The sequence below is a fragment of the Bipolaris sorokiniana genome (genome assembly GCF_000338995.1).
Source record: "Bipolaris sorokiniana ND90Pr unplaced genomic scaffold COCSAscaffold_16, whole genome shotgun sequence".
NCBI classification, from domain to species: Eukaryota; Fungi; Ascomycota; class Dothideomycetes; order Pleosporales; family Pleosporaceae; genus Bipolaris; species Bipolaris sorokiniana.
This window is the reverse complement of record NW_006911910.1, coordinates 947,308-962,217: the sequence shown is the minus strand read 5'-3', so window position 1 is coordinate 962,217 and position 14,910 is coordinate 947,308. Positions and strand designations below refer to the sequence as shown.

General features: G+C 53.1%; 5 protein-coding genes across 5 annotated transcripts; 2 read left to right on the top strand and 3 right to left on the bottom strand.

The window, feature by feature from the left end:
• Window positions 1–1,255: 1,255 nt before the first annotated feature.
• On the bottom strand, window positions 1,256–3,974 carry COCSADRAFT_40972 (glycoside hydrolase family 1 protein). Its single transcript, XM_007706341.1, has 4 exons — window positions 3,605–3,974; window positions 2,848–3,512; window positions 2,092–2,677; window positions 1,256–1,849 (listed from the first exon to the last, which is right to left on the bottom strand). The coding sequence occupies exons 1-4, from the start codon at window positions 3,655–3,657 to the stop codon at window positions 1,711–1,713; spliced, it is 1,443 nt and encodes a 480-aa protein (XP_007704531.1). The 5' UTR covers window positions 3,658–3,974; the 3' UTR covers window positions 1,256–1,710.
• A 258-nt stretch (window positions 3,975–4,232) lies between these two features.
• Window positions 4,233–6,417, top strand: COCSADRAFT_193915 (uncharacterized protein). The gene is made up of 2 exons (XM_007706587.1): window positions 4,233–5,038; window positions 5,089–6,417. Exons 1-2 carry the CDS (start codon window positions 4,594–4,596, stop codon window positions 6,165–6,167), a joined length of 1,524 nt encoding a protein of 507 aa, XP_007704777.1. The 5' UTR covers window positions 4,233–4,593; the 3' UTR covers window positions 6,168–6,417.
• A 1,846-nt stretch (window positions 6,418–8,263) lies between these two features.
• COCSADRAFT_100929 (uncharacterized protein) lies at window positions 8,264–10,667 on the bottom strand (the record flags this gene model as incomplete). Its single annotated transcript, XM_007706586.1, has 7 exons — window positions 8,264–8,410; window positions 8,465–8,698; window positions 8,752–9,594; window positions 9,658–9,743; window positions 9,803–9,969; window positions 10,031–10,182; window positions 10,245–10,667. The coding sequence occupies 7 exons, from the start codon at window positions 10,665–10,667 to the stop codon at window positions 8,264–8,266; spliced, it is 2,052 nt and encodes a 683-aa protein (XP_007704776.1).
• A 966-nt stretch (window positions 10,668–11,633) lies between these two features.
• COCSADRAFT_40968 (uncharacterized protein) lies at window positions 11,634–12,973 on the bottom strand. The gene is made up of 5 exons (XM_007706340.1): window positions 12,829–12,973; window positions 12,769–12,777; window positions 12,499–12,718; window positions 12,250–12,441; window positions 11,634–12,181 (listed from the first exon to the last, which is right to left on the bottom strand). Exons 1-5 carry the CDS (start codon window positions 12,864–12,866, stop codon window positions 12,062–12,064), a joined length of 579 nt encoding a protein of 192 aa, XP_007704530.1. The 5' UTR covers window positions 12,867–12,973; the 3' UTR covers window positions 11,634–12,061.
• A 106-nt stretch (window positions 12,974–13,079) lies between these two features.
• On the top strand, window positions 13,080–14,893 carry COCSADRAFT_127390 (uncharacterized protein). The gene is made up of 5 exons (XM_007706585.1): window positions 13,080–13,290; window positions 13,364–13,490; window positions 13,540–13,799; window positions 13,856–14,351; window positions 14,518–14,893. Exons 1-5 carry the CDS (start codon window positions 13,147–13,149, stop codon window positions 14,568–14,570), a joined length of 1,080 nt encoding a protein of 359 aa, XP_007704775.1. The 5' UTR covers window positions 13,080–13,146; the 3' UTR covers window positions 14,571–14,893.
• The last annotated feature ends 17 nt before the right edge of the window (window positions 14,894–14,910 follow it).

The following is a 14,910-nucleotide window of genomic DNA, read 5'->3' as shown; positions in this document are numbered from 1 at the left end:
GGCAGGAAGACGAGCGGGCTGTGGATGGTGCTAGGTCCAAGTCTCGTCTTACATACTACATTAACATTCGATACGCAACCAAGTACGTAAGTAGGTAAAATACATAGCTGTGTAGTATTACTTAGATGGCAGGGTCAAGTCCAGCCATCCATGTCAGATGCGACGTACGACACACTGTCCCGTCGGCGATTGCGCAACCAAACTTGCATTGCCTGGGCGGACCAGCGCGCTCAGCTTGGTTGCAGAATGGGAATGTAAACATGGTCTGTTGATCCAAAAGTGCAATACACGCCGCCGAACACCCCAAAAGGGCCATCTTGTCCCCCCTCGCACCGCCCCAAGTCTCGCTACCAAACTCTGGACGCCTGGTTCCGCCTCGACGCCGGAGTTGAGCCGATTTCCAGCCATAAGCCAGGTGCAGAGGCCCTCTACGTACTACGCGAGAACGACGGCTGCTAGACACGAACTCAATCCACGGGCTATGGCGGCCTTGCAGTGTCTAGTGGCCCTGACTTGGGGGTCGCCCACGAGGCTCTCCCTTTCTGAAACAGGCTTGTAGAATTTAGACTTCTGCGGGGCCCGCATCCTGGCATCCTGGCTTCCTGGCGTGCCCGACGACGGAATGGTGGTGTGTCCCACCTGGCCTCTCCCACGGCTGCACCGCCGCTGCTGCTGGCTGGCTGGCTGGCTCTTTCCCATCCACTGACTGCCCACCGCCCGCTGCCCCTCTCCCCCTCGCTAATGCCGTCCCTCCGCTCCTTCCCTTACCGATCACGCTTACCGACACCTCGCGCGCCAAGGCACGAAGCTTGCGCCATTAGCTCTCTCCGAACCTTCTAGCCTGTAAGCTAGAAGGTTACTCTACAATGGCGCAACCATGGTTCCTCTGCAGCGCAAGAGTCCGCCGTCCGTCTGGCAATTAGACTTCTCTTTCGCCTCCAAAGCCCACCGCCCACCGCTCATTCCCCTCCCGCAGCTTTCCACGCTGACAGCCCTGCCCACACACGAGACATCCACCTGGCCAGCTCTGCCCCCAGCTGCACCCATGTCTCGTCAGCACTCTGCACTTGAATCAACAATAAACATCATGCATCACCGACGTAATTGCGGGGTATATTGTACTCACACACTGATTCTGTCCCTGGTGGCGTCTCAAACCCTGCATCAAGGGGTGTGAGAGGGCAGGGGCATACCTAGGCATGCACGTCTGGGTGTAGTGTAGTACACATTCGCTTGCCTTCTACCCTTTCAGCTGACCTGCATCTGTCCTTTCCAATCCTGGCGCAGTATCGCTTGGGCTGCGGTCAACCAGGTGTTTGCTCAACGTCGGATTCAACATTGCGACTATGCCGCGCCAGAATTAACGGGAGAACTACTACTAACACTACCCTAACATGGCGCCATACTCCGGGCCTAAATGACGTCGAGAGGAACATATTGTATCCACACGGGGCTCCATAGAGCTTCACGGAGTAAAAAAATTCAGCCCGCCTTTCAGCTTGCCGCACGTGGTATGAATGTGGATAAGGCAAAAAGCCACTGGGAAGCCAGTCCATATCTGCCATGGCAGAAAGAGAAAAAAACAAAAAAAACAACACCTCTAACGCTAGAAACGTGCTAGAAGCGCCTAATGCATTTCAGCTTCTAGTATATGATTCGATGGCGTTTCTAGCCGACCACACTGAAGCACGCCACTGCCGCCGCCGCTTACTACTCCTTTTTGATGTACTTGTCAAAGATTTTCGAGATCTCGCGCGCACTCTTCTTAGGGTATCGCTTCTGTCCGCCCTTGTAGTCGACATAGGTCACGCCGAAACGCGTCGTATAGCCCTCGGCCCACTCGAAATTGCTACAAAAAACTCATGTCAGCATACATACTTGTAATCTTATTGCTTTCGACTCGCCGAACACCAGCTTTGGTTCAGTTTGAAGCTAGAAGAAAAGGTTCGGTCTGCCAGAGCTTCTCCGGCCATCCGCTTACAGCCCATTAACCCCCGTCGAAAAGCGGGTCGTCCAGGTGTAGGGATAGTATACGCGCAGCAAAAAAGAAACAAGAAGGAAGGGGGGTAATGAATAAGTGGATCAACGTACTCCATCAGACTCCATGCAGAGTAACCCCTGACGTCTACCCCATCCAAGGTATGGGCATCGGCCAACGCGCCAATGTAACCCCTAAAGTATTCACACCGAAACTCATCGTCGAGCAGCTGCTCCAGAGGCAGATCATTCTCGCCCTTGAGACTGGTGCCGTTTTCTGTCACATAGAATGTTGGGCCTCCGTACCGGTCACTAAGCCACTTGATCAGTTTCCTGAAGCCCAACGGCATCGGCCGTAGCCATACGGATTGCGTCTCTGGGCCAATCCATTCGCCTTTCTTATTCTGATGCAGAATATCAAGGTTTCCGACGTGGTCATCCAGCTCCGGCTCAGTGTCCCGGTGCCTAATATAATGGGCACAGTAATGATTCATGCCATAGAAATCGTTGCTGCCTTTGACCAGGGCCGCTTCCTCCGGCGTGAATTCTGGCAACCGATCGCCCAATTGCTTACGCATCGAGTCTGGGTACTTGCCAAAGTAGACTGGGTCTCCAAACCAGCAAATGGCAAATTCAATCTTCCGGTCACACGCTTCGCGGTCCTTTGGATCTTCGGGATCCCACGGCTCCGTCCAATCCCCTATACGGACATGTATCAGCATACCAATATATTCATGCGGCCTCTCTCAAGGCCCATTCTGACATGCTTTCCCCACCACCGCGTACATGCATGCACAGACTACGTGCGTGCACGCGAGTAGAGTTTCTGTTTCTGTCTACACGGAATCTGGACGCGAGGTGATCGCTTACCATTCAGAGTAATCCCAATCTGGCCTCCATCCTGTGCCTTAAAGTCGTCACGGTAGGCCTTGACTGCCGCACCATGAGCAATGAGGAGGGAGTGTCCGACGATCCATGGCTCCCTCGCGCTGTCTCCTTCAGCGCTCTTGGTTCGATCGCTGCATCGACCGGGAGCGAACAGCCCAGTGCCATAGCCAAGTACCGAGCTGCACCATGGCTCGTTGAAGGTGATCCAATATTTTACTTTTGACCCAAATGCCTTGAAACATACCCTGGCATAGTTCTCATAGTCCTTTACGAATTCGTCCTTGTTTAGCATGCCCCCATATCGCTTGTGTAGCTCATCGGGCAAATCCCAATGAAACAGGGTTATCATGGGCTCAATGCCGGCAGCACGGAGCCCATCGACCAGATTGATGTAGTATTGCAGACCCTTTTCGTTTACCGGGTCATTGCGTCCACCAAGCGGAATGATGCGGGACCATGAGAGAGAAAAGCGGTAAGACTTTGCGCCAAGTTCCTTCAACAGTGCAATGTCCTCGTCAGCACGGTGGTAGGAATCACAGGCCACATCGCCCGAGTCTCCTCCAGCAATCTTGCCCGGGATGCGGCAAAATGAGTCCCAGATGGAATCGGCACGACCGTCTTCATGCGGTGCGCCTTCGATTTGGTAACTGCGGATTCCAAAACTCAGCATGTGACAATCAAGTGGCCCTTCCTTGTTGGCGGGGTACTTTTGAGTGGAGAAAGGCCTGGCTAAACGAACCTCGCTGTTGCAAACCCCCAAAGGAAATCCTTTGGCAAGTATGATTGCGACATGATGAGCTGCGGTATGTCTAATCTCTTCAAGTGTGTTCTATGCTGAATGGTCTAAGGGGAGAGAAGGAAGAAAGAGATGACAAAGTTCTCAAGCTTGTAGCAGCGGGACGGCTATTATTTCTTCATATACGTGGGACCGGACTGCAGCGTTGGCTGCGGAGGACGTCCCGCGGTAACCGTCATTCACCCAACGACAAGACCTTAACAAGAGGCGCAGTAGGACAGATGAGGATCTTGGTATGGTCTTGTTCCACTCTAGTAGGCTATATTCAATTTCTCCGTCTTCTCAATGGCTCATTCAGTCCAGAGACCCCGCTTGGCCGGCTCGCCGACGGGAGGTTGTAGCTTCATTCCACATGACGAAGCTGTACCTTTGCGTCCATTCTGCCCGTCAGGATTCACAGTGGCTAGGGCGGTCAGTGGGATTGCGGGCCGGACATTCAGCCTGCCTATTATTCTACCACAAGTGGCGCAGCGACGTGACTTGGGAGTAAGTGATGTTTGAGAATGTGGCATGGCGGGGTACTGGGCAGCTCTAGGCGGATCTCTTTCCCTCGCTCTCTCCTCGTATCACCCGCCCTCTACCCCAGGATATAACACCGATGAGTGTGTTCCGCCTCTGCTCATTCGCGAACACCGGAGTTGATGACGTTGCGTGATGGAGAACGTCGGAAACGATGCTCTACACGTGGTAACCGATACGAGGATATGCCTGCAAGGACCGCGGAAGATATGGCTATACCGTTTTGAGCAGAACTTCCGCAGGTACAGTATCTCGCGCTCACGGCTTGAGTAACAATTCAATGTCGGAATCTCACTCGTGTTACGTGCTACGACAGCGCAGCGAAGCGTATATAATGGGCGATTGCTGGGGAAAGAAAACGAGGCAGTATCGCAGTGTTGGTTAAATTGCATAGAACTACCAAACGGCTCGCGATGATGCTATCTGCGTTGCGAACCATCCGATCTCCGACGACACGCGCTGCAACACAGGTGCACACAGTTGCGACGCAACCCCAGAGGCGCGCGGGCGATATCTCGGATGCCTTTGCCTCGCTTTCAGGACACGACTTCAAGCCATTGACACCTGAATATGCCGATCTCAAGGCCCGTCTGATTCGGGGTCACGAAAGTGAAGTTCGGGATTCATGGGACCGCCTTCTTCGCAACCTGCGCGACGAGATTCCGTGCATTGTTGAGCAAGGCAGCAAAGTCATTCCGGATATCGATTTCAAGGATATCGACAATGCGCCTGAAGCCTTCAGTAGTCAGCTGCGAGAGAGAGGTGTCGCTGTTGTCCGGGGCGTATTGTCGGAACAAGAAGCCCTGCAGTGGAAGGAGGATCTCAGAGAATATATTCGGCAGAATCCCCAGACAAAGGGTGGGTGCTTGAAACATTCTATGCTCTTATTATGACTGACAATTGACCAGCTTTTCCTGCCGACAACCCTCAAGTATTTGAGCTCTACTGGTCGCGCCCTCAGCTCCTTGCACGCGGAAACCCTAATCTCCTCAAGGCGCACCGCTTCCTCATGTCATACTGGCACAGCACCAACCCGCATATTCCACTGTCTACAAAGCACCCGATAAGCTATGCTGACCGTCTGCGTTTACGTCAACCCGGGGACGCTAGATTCTCAATCGGACCCCACGTTGACGGCGGCAGCGTCGAGCGCTGGGACGAACAAGGATACGGACTTGGAAAAGTGTACGACTCGATTTGGAAGGGTAAATGGGAAGAGTTTGATCCCTGGGAGGCCAGCTGCCGTTTGCCCATTGTTGCAGATCTCCATCAGGGTGTCGGAGCATGTAACGCTTTCCGCATGTTCCAAGGCTGGCTCTCGCTCTCTACAACCCGCCCACGTGAAGGCACACTTCTCGTAAACCCGCTCTTCGCCAAAGCAACAGCATACTATATGCTCCGCCCCTTCTTCTCCCCCAAACGCGGCGTCGAACTAGGCGCGCAAACCGCATCCGAAGCAACCACCAACACATCTGCTTTCCTATCCCCAGACAACTGGGAAATGGACTCACCGCAAACATCCTGGATCCATGGCGCAACACCCGGCCACGGCCAGGAACTCTCACACCTACTCCACCCGCATCTGCAGCTGCAAAAAACAATGATTCACGTCCCGACTGTCCGGCCGGGTGACTACGTCGCCTGGCACTGCGATACCATCCACAGCGTCGACAAGAAGCATCAAGGCACTTCTGATTCTAGCGTCTTATATATCCCCGCTTGTCCTATGACAGAAGATAATGCAAATCATCTTGTTCGCCAGCGCAACAACTTCGTCAACGGAACGCCGAGCCCGGATTTCGGTAGTGGCATTGGTGAGAGCGGACATGTAGGTCGCGTTCTGCCCGACGAGATGCAGCAACTTGTTGGGGACGAGGGGTGTCGTGCTATGGGGCTGCTGGAGTGGGACAGCGAGGAACCTGGGTTGGGGCCTGGGGAGAAGGTAATACTTGATCGTGCGAATAAGATTTTGGGGTTTTATGATTGAGATGCGTAGGTAGGAGTGATGAGCTGGTCTGATTCCTTTTGTATAGTTCCAATAACGTCATCATGGCGGATTTAGTTTTAGTCTAAGTAAGGTATATATCTATTATATTCTTCTCCTTTGTATTACCTTACTTTCTTAGAGGAGGAAGTAGAGTTGGGGTGAGTATGTGCAAGTTCCTACGTAGATGCTCAGTTTGTGGCACCAATACACACCGATTGTTTTTTATTTATTCTAGTTTCTAAATCCAAACATCGCACATTCCTCTTATCCACGTTTGCCTCATCGCCATCTTGATATACAAGTGACACACGCCCATATCCCTCGCGTGCCCAAATCTACCTACCTTTCCATAATCCCAGATTCATCTTACATTGTTGTATATTACTCATTTCCAGCCTAGCGAGATGGAAAGAAGGGAGAAAGAAAGGTAAGACATTTGCCCCGCAACGTAACGAGGTAGAGAGAAAGGACGCAGGGTTGCAGTTTATACTTATGGATGGATAGAATTAATGGGGGTGTATGTGAAGAGGGTAAGATGGGATGTTGCGGATGGGAGTGGGACGTGTTTTGTTGGTTTTGGGATGGGATGGGATGGACACGAGATGTGGGAGAGTACGAGGTAGGGCAAATGTCGAAACAGAATAGCCAGTAAAGAGGAACAGTGGGGTTGTTGTGCCCCTCCCCCCTACCGCTCTGGAGTTGGGATGTTTATGGGATGAGGAGGCGTGTGAGAGTGGAGATAGTATGCGTTAAAGTAGATGATTGGGAAGACAAGTATATCAAGCATGCCTTGATCAAGAAGCACATAGATACATCGTCATATGTCGATGTCATCAATTTAGCACCTTGTATTACCTCACCTTATCCCCGATCCCCCCTTCTCAACTTCAACATCACACATACGGGGGCATACACCTTCAACTATCACGTGCAAGGAAAATAAAAGAATGAGATTTTTTACCAGGCATCAAGTCATTTCCACGCACAGCAACCTCTTTGACACTCTCTTCCACGATCTCTTCCACGCTCTCTTCTCGCTCTTCACCCACGCATATACCCCCCTTTCCCCCCGTCCTATCAACCAAAAACGTAAACGCCTGCAATAACCCCCAAACAGCACAACGAACTCGATAACCAAAGAAAAGTTGTCAAAAATTGCAAACGATGGAAAGAAATTGGTATACCAACACCCCACATCTTCCACCCAACCTCCTCTAGCTCGTCTTCATCTTCGTCTTCTTCTGCTAACTGCCACTTTGTTTGAACCCGAAAACATCATCAAAGCCCCATCTTTCCTCTCTTTCCCCCCTCTGTTGTGCAAAAAAAAGGTCAAGTGAATGAAGTCAGCGGTGCCGAGGTAAATGAGAGATAAGAAGGGGAGGGAAAAGGGAGGGTAGGGAGTGGGGAATTGCGAAGGGGGAAAGGGGAAAAGGGTAGAAGGAGGGGAAGAGAGTAAGAGAAAAAGTTAAAGGGAGTGAAGAGAGCGAGAAGATCATTTTTTTTTAAAAAAAGGAGATTTTCTGGTTGAATGAACCGAGTAGATGATGGCGGTAACTGATGTAGTAATATCGGTAGCGATAACGTGTGCGAGTGTAGGAGTAAGGAGAATCGGGAATCCAAAATCCAAAAAAAAATCCTGAAATTTTGCAATTGAGAGCAAAAAACGAAAAAATAGGATAGTAAGGAAAAACGTAGCGTCCACTCGGGTTCAAATAAGGGGGGGGGAGGTTGAAAACAACACATACACACACATAATAAAAACAACAACCAAAGAAAATGGAAAACGCCCACTTAGATCCCTTGCATCCCCCAACCCACCCGGCACCCACATACCAACAACACCACCCCCCCTAAAAGAGGGTGAAACAAAACAAAACAAAGAGGCCAACCGAAGTTTCCAAAAAACCCCAAGCTTGCTCCGTTATGCTCCGGATAAGAGATAAAAAGCGATCGAGACGGTCGATAACGACACGGGTATATGGAAACGATTTTTGGGTTTCAAATGCCACCAACCACACAGCCTGCCAACCACCGCCACTGCCACCACCGCTGCAACCATGATGATTGGACTTCAAACAAACGGCTTTCGGCTTGCACTATACTTCTGTTGCACCGGCGAAGTCAAAGTCGCCAAAGTTTCCGAGACCGTCGTTGTCACCAGTGTGCAAAAATGAATCAAAGTCAAACGTCTCGAGCGCGCCGCCGTCGTCGGGGAAGTTGAGGCCAAGGTCAAAACTGTTAGGCTATTTGGGGTGTTAGCAAATGTACTATGAACAACATGAAAACAGTAAACGCACATCAGGATCAATGCTGCCAAATGGTTGACCACCTCCATTGTCCATGGGTTGATCGGCGGGCGCTGGTGGTTGCACAGGCTGCTGTGGCGGACCATTTTGTCCCTGGTTGAAAGACTGCTTGTGGACTGGCGTAATCGGGGCCACAGGAGTGGAAGACGTCGGAGTAGGAGGCTCTTCGCCGTTTGTTGCTGCTGGTGTCGCACCTGTATTCGCCCCTTTCTTGTTTGCGGGCTTCTACAATCAACATCAATGTTGCTCAAGGGTGGAATGGAAACTAGAAACTTTACCTTATTGTCCTTAGTAGGCTTCTTCTTCGGATTGGCCTTGTTGGTTTGAGACGGAGTCGGTGGGTTCGGGTTAGGCTGTGATGGAGAGGGCTCGGGTCGCGGTTGTTCGTTTGTAGGTGCTGGTGGTGGTGGCATTTGTTGGCGCTGCTGTGGGTTCTGGCCCATGGGTCCTCCCATTTGCTGACCACCGGGCATCATGCCAGGCTGAGGTCCACCACGCCAGCCATTCTGTTGCATCTGCCCGTTACGCATGGCCTCCATTTGTGCGGGTGTTATCTGTTGACCACCAAAGTTGGGTGGGTGCGGATGTGAGCTCGGGGGCCGCATGCCCATTGGGCCGTTCTGAGGCATTCCCTGAGAATAGAACTGCGGGGGCATTCCTGGGGGCGCCAGGCTAGGGTCAAAGTTCATATTCGGTGCAGGAGATGCGCGCTGCTGTCCTATGATGCCTTCTGGCATGGGGGAGCCGGGGAGATTCTGCTGACCCAACTTGGGCGTACCCCGCTTCATCTGGTCGGCGGGATTGGGTGAAGGACCGCCAGCTCTGCTACCTTGTGGTGACATGGCTGCCCCAAAACCTGGGGCGCCCATGACACCTTGCTGTGGGTGACCGGACTGGTTGTCCTGTTCCTGCCGTGCCATGAGTAATCGCTTCTTGTTCTGTTGTTCGAGAAGCATGAGCTGCATCTGGTAATCCTGCAGGGCATGGTTGCCTTGCTGAGGTGCACCTGGAGGATTGGTGGGCATATTGCTGGGTCGTGGCCCGTTGCCAGTAAAGAGGTTTTCTTGACCTTCAAGGCCGGGCTGGGCCATTGGAGAGCCTTGGACGCCAGAGTTCATACCCTGGGGGGACGACGTGTTACTCATTGCCACTCTGTGTTGATGGGCCAGGCTTTGGGCATATACCTCGATGTTCTTCTGCTGCGCACCTGGGCCTTGCGGCATGAACTCGTTGAACTGGTTGTTGGGCATGTTACCAGCGTTCATACCACCTGTATGACATTGAACGTTAGTTAACATACTGGGTCAGGGTCTTGACAAATGGACGTACCACCATCGACACGCGGACGCTTATTTGGAGACGGGGCATTCTCATTGGATCCGGGCGAGTTTGGACGCTGGCCGTTCATATCCATGCTTGAGCCGTCTCGCTGCATCTGCGCCGCCATCATGCCGGGGCCCTTCATCTGCTGCATGCCCGCCATGGGGTTGCCGGTGCTGCTGCGCGGTTAGTGGATGGTGTTGAATAGCACGACAGTGGGTGTGAAGGAAAACATACGGTCTGTTGTTGTTCATGGCTGCCGCCCGTTTAAGGTCGGTCTGGTTACCGTTGGTCATTGCGCCGTTTCTCATCATCTGGTATTGCGCGTTCATAGGGTTGTTCATCATCATGCGCTGGTTTCGCTGCTCATTCTGCAACTGGCCGAGGTTCTGAGAGGTCCGTTAGTGGCCTGCTATGCGTGTAAATAAGCTGGGACAAGATTGTGACCTACCCGGTTGTGGCCGACGTATTGAATCGCGTTCTTAGAGGCATTGCTGCGCGGCTTGGTGGCCGTGTAAATGTCCCAGAATTGGACCCACCAGTCGAGCAGGAAGGAATTGTCCGCGACCTGGTTGGGGGGCAGCGAGGGAAGAGGCAGGTCGTCTATCTGCTCAATCGCGTCGGCGCCATTCATCTTGCTGTTGGGGCTGGCCTTTTCCGTGGCCATCTTCATGTCGCATTCAAGCATGGCGCGCGCCAGGTTGAGGTGTTTGTTTCGCAGAAAGTAGTCGTAGATGTACGTGTTGAGCTTCTCGGTGGGGTCGGTGCCCTTGCCGCCAGGTTGCGCCATGTTGCGCATCATGGGGGTGCCATCGACGGCGCCGTTGTTCGCATTCATGGCCGCCATCTGCGCCATTTGCTGTTGGTTCTGCATCGCGACGATGCGTGGGGGCGGGTGCGGCAGGCGCGGAAGACGGGTGGGGAGTTAGCGATGGATGCGCGGTGCTAGCAATAGACGCGATATGTGTCGTGCACCTCGGTGCTGGATGGACGGACTACAACAGCATGGGATGTCGTCGCCACGGGAGATCGGAGCCGGAGCCGGAGCGGCGTGCCAGGGACCTGCTCAGCCTGCGAGGGACGGCGGTGAGGCTGTAGGCGCGCAAGTCGTGGGCGGGCGGGATGGAGGGCAGCCGACAAAGGGTAGCGACGGTGGTGTCGCGATGGAAAAGGCGGCGGCTGATGCACGGTATGGGACTGGGGGTTAGCGTGAAGGAAGGACTTTGAGAGGGGATGTCAGCGGCGCGCTCTGCACGGAGGCTGCCAAGAGATGGGATCACGACAACAACGTCAACGACAACCGAAGATCCGCCTACGTGATGGAGCGCGTCGGGCGACAAAAAGGCTCGGAGGAACAGTGGACAGGTCGTGGGAAGTTTGTGACGCTCCGGGAATCGAGGGGAAGGGCGGCGGTCGCTCGCTGAGCTGCGCCAAGTCACGTCCACGTGACTGAGTATTATTAGACTTTGGCCTCGCACCAGCCTCCCCTTTGCGCACCCGCGCGCCCTCAGCAAAAACTGCACTTGGCTGCTTGCTTTTGGCCCTGCATTGGCTGCCCCCCGACACGCCTCACGCCATTGCTGGCTGCTGTGTTGTCGTTGTTGTTGTCGTCGTCGTGGTCGTCGCAGTCGCAGTCGTCAAGACAAGGCCCCGTTACACACCACGCCCCGACGGGCTGCGAGGGTGCGTGGTGGGGCATGTGCATGTAACGCGACCTGGACACTCCCACGGCGCCAGCTGCTTGAGCGGGAGACACAGCACAGTGTATACCTTGTTGGCCTCGCGCACTCAGTCGCCCTGGCCCAGGCATCAATCACTCAATCAATCAATCCTCAACCATGGGCAGATGCGCACTCGTCAATACACACATTCACGTACGTGCAGAGCAAAAAGAGGACCCCTTTCCCCAATCTATCGTGTTGCGGGTGCGAGTGCGAGTGCAATTGCGCCATTGTCCATTGTGCAATTGTGCCCTCATGCGCCTCGCTGACCGCCTACAACCGTGCAATTCTATCGGTGGCAATGGATTGGATCCCACGCCAAATGCAGCCTGCCTGTCTGGCATAGACTTTAAGACATCCATGGTGGCGGTGTGCAATTCTCCAGCAAACGGGGCCTTGTGCACATCGCTGCCTCGTTGGTCAAGTGACTTCACTTAGAGTCGTCCACACTGTACATGCCCGTTTAGCAACCGCTGACCTTCATGCTCAAGACGTCAATTGGAACATGTGTCCTCCCTCTCGCTCTCTCACTTTTGCTCCTTGTCTTCTACTCATCATCCGGTGGCATCTCGTCATCAATGTAGCGGACCAATGATATCCTCATCTCCGTGGTGTCATTGCCTCGTAGGACGTCACTGACAAAGTGCGCCTCGACTTGCATGTGTACCTAGTTCAGAAATGAGTACTTCGTTTGCCTGCAACGTCGTGGCAGAGTATAGTCCCAGGAAGACGTACCATCTCCAATGCACCCCGCAGTACACCCACTAATATGTTTGAGAACCACAGCTCATCCTGCGCGCGCCCATCATCTGGTAACTCGACGAAATCGGCAAGTGGGTTTTCTTCGAAAATGAGGGAGAATTGCTTGTTGTCACTCGACCAGTTCGTAATGGTCGGGGTAATGTTGAGGAAGATTTTGAAGCCGACCTATACTGCATATCAGCTGCTGAACAATCAATCCATTTACGACTTGACATGGGCTACCTTGGAGATCATCTCAGCCACCTCTCGAAAGTTGGTGCAAGCAGGCGCACTCGACTTTGCGAGGAAGTCTTCAATCAACCGTATTCCGATATTATACCCCATGCGCTCCAGTTGCTTGTTGACGTCTGGGTAATTGTATTCGTAGTCTTTGCATAGTTGTGCAACGATGGTTCCGTACGTGAGTGTGACTAGCTCGGCACTGACTTTATCGACTCGTGTTCTTACACAGTCAGAGCCAGCAAACGCAAAAGGTTCATACACAAGGCTTACTTCCATACTCTGACATGTATTAGCGCATCGTGAAGCAGGTGCCAGGCTTGTGGAGCTCACTCCTCGCCCATGCGGGCCGCTTTGGTTGACGAAGACATAGTTCACTCAGGCGATTTTTGGCGCAATATACACGAAGGGCGAGGAGAGGAATTCTATAGACGCGGGGTAAGGCGGTATGTGAGGTTGCTATGATTGAGTCGTGTCGTCGGCGTCAAGGGGCACGCGGAGCAGCGTACCTAGCTCGGGCTGTGGAGCGTATATCTCTTGGCGTCGATCTACCCATGAGGAAAGTTCACGAGCTACTACCAGACCGCGAATTTGGACGCGACGAAACCGAAAACTCCACCACAAAACCCATATCACCACACATACTCCGCCATGTCTAGAGAGAAGCGACCCGCAAATGAGGCTTTTGGCACAAGCCAGTTGGTTAAGCGCACCAAGTCAGATGCCAACCTTGGAGGAAGCTCTGCAGTAGCTGTAGTCAACGGCTCGAGCGCAAATGGCGCCCTCATACAAGCGGTATGTCACCACCGAGGATGTTTCTACACGAGTACCAAGGCTGAAGGTAGCGATGCGCTGACAGGTCCTGTAGGGGTCGCGCGCCAGCGCACTGCAGTCGCCAGTCATGGAATTAACAGGCCACTCAGGCGAGGTCTTTGCAGCACGATTCGATCCGACCGGACAATGCATTGCTTCTGGCTCTATGGATCGCTCTATATGTGAGTTTGGCCCCAGATTGGCTGAGAAATTCGTATTGACAGTAATCAGTGCTTTGGCGCAGCTCCGACACTTGCGAAAACTATGGCATCCTCACTGGTCACAAGCAGGCAGTACTCGACTTGCACTGGTCACGCGATTCTAAAGTTCTCTTCTCCGCGTCGGCAGACATGCACCTAGCAAGTTGGGATGTTGAAACTGGAGAGAGAATACGAAGGCATCCAGGTCATGAAGAGGTTATCAATTGTATGGACGTGAGCAAGCGCGGTGAAGAGGTACTTGTGAGCGGTTCCGACGACGGCTATATTGGGGTAAGAGTTGCACACAACATTTGGCTGCTATAAGACTAGTCTAACAGTGGCAACAGATTTGGGACACTAGAACAAAAGATGCCGTAACCTTTATCCAGACGGACTTTCCCATAACAGCAATATGTCTAGCAGAGGCTGGAAACGAGCTATTCACAGGTGGCATTGACAACGACATTAAAGTCTGGGATCTGCGGAAACAGGCAGTGACATACACACTGATTGGGCACACCGATACAGTCACTTCGCTCCAAATGTCACCAGACAACCAAACACTATTATCCAACGCACACGATTCGACTGTCAGGACGTGGGATGTAAGACCCTTTGCTCCCGCTGATCGACGCATACAAACGTATGATGGAGCCCCTACCGGCCAAGAGCGCAACCTCTTGAAGGCGAGCTGGGACTTCAAGGGCGAAAAGATTGCAGCTGGTAGCGGGGATCAGAGCGTGGCCGTTTGGGAGACGCGAACAGGGAAACTCTTGCACAAACTGCCAGGCCACCGAGGCGCCGTCAATGACGTGCGTTTCCACCCTCTTGGCGAACCCATTTGTAAGTTCAATCAAATTTCATATAAGCCTCAATACCTCGGCTGCGGCTGCCAACGATGTCTGGATACCCTGCCAGAAGGTGGAATCAGACGGAGGGCGGTCCGCACACCCTCTCTGTCACTCTGTTTGTCTCCTGCGAAGCATCAAGCTGACTTGGCAATACTTAGTGGTCTCCGCCTCCTCAGACCGCAAGGTCATGGTAGGCGAGCTCGGCAAGTGAAGGGGTGAAGCTTCGGTATCTTGGCTACACAGTTCTGACTCGAAGAGATGGGCACGAGAAGCGTGGAGAAAGGCCCCAGTAGCTTCCGGCCCAGGTAGACGTCACGCGGACGTTTGTGGGATAGGCTGGATACGCCGGTGAGACAGTTGACAGGGTTTGAGAGTCGCATGTACGCACAATGGTCGACGATGCAGCGAAACCGACGAGTATGGTCATTGAGAGGATGCGTCGAAGAGAGAGAGAGAGAGTTGGCGTAGCAGCGCAACCAGCCGTCGACAGCAGTCTAGCCAACAATCAACCCGACGAAATTTGCTATAGCGCGCCTTCATGCCTTTCTTAT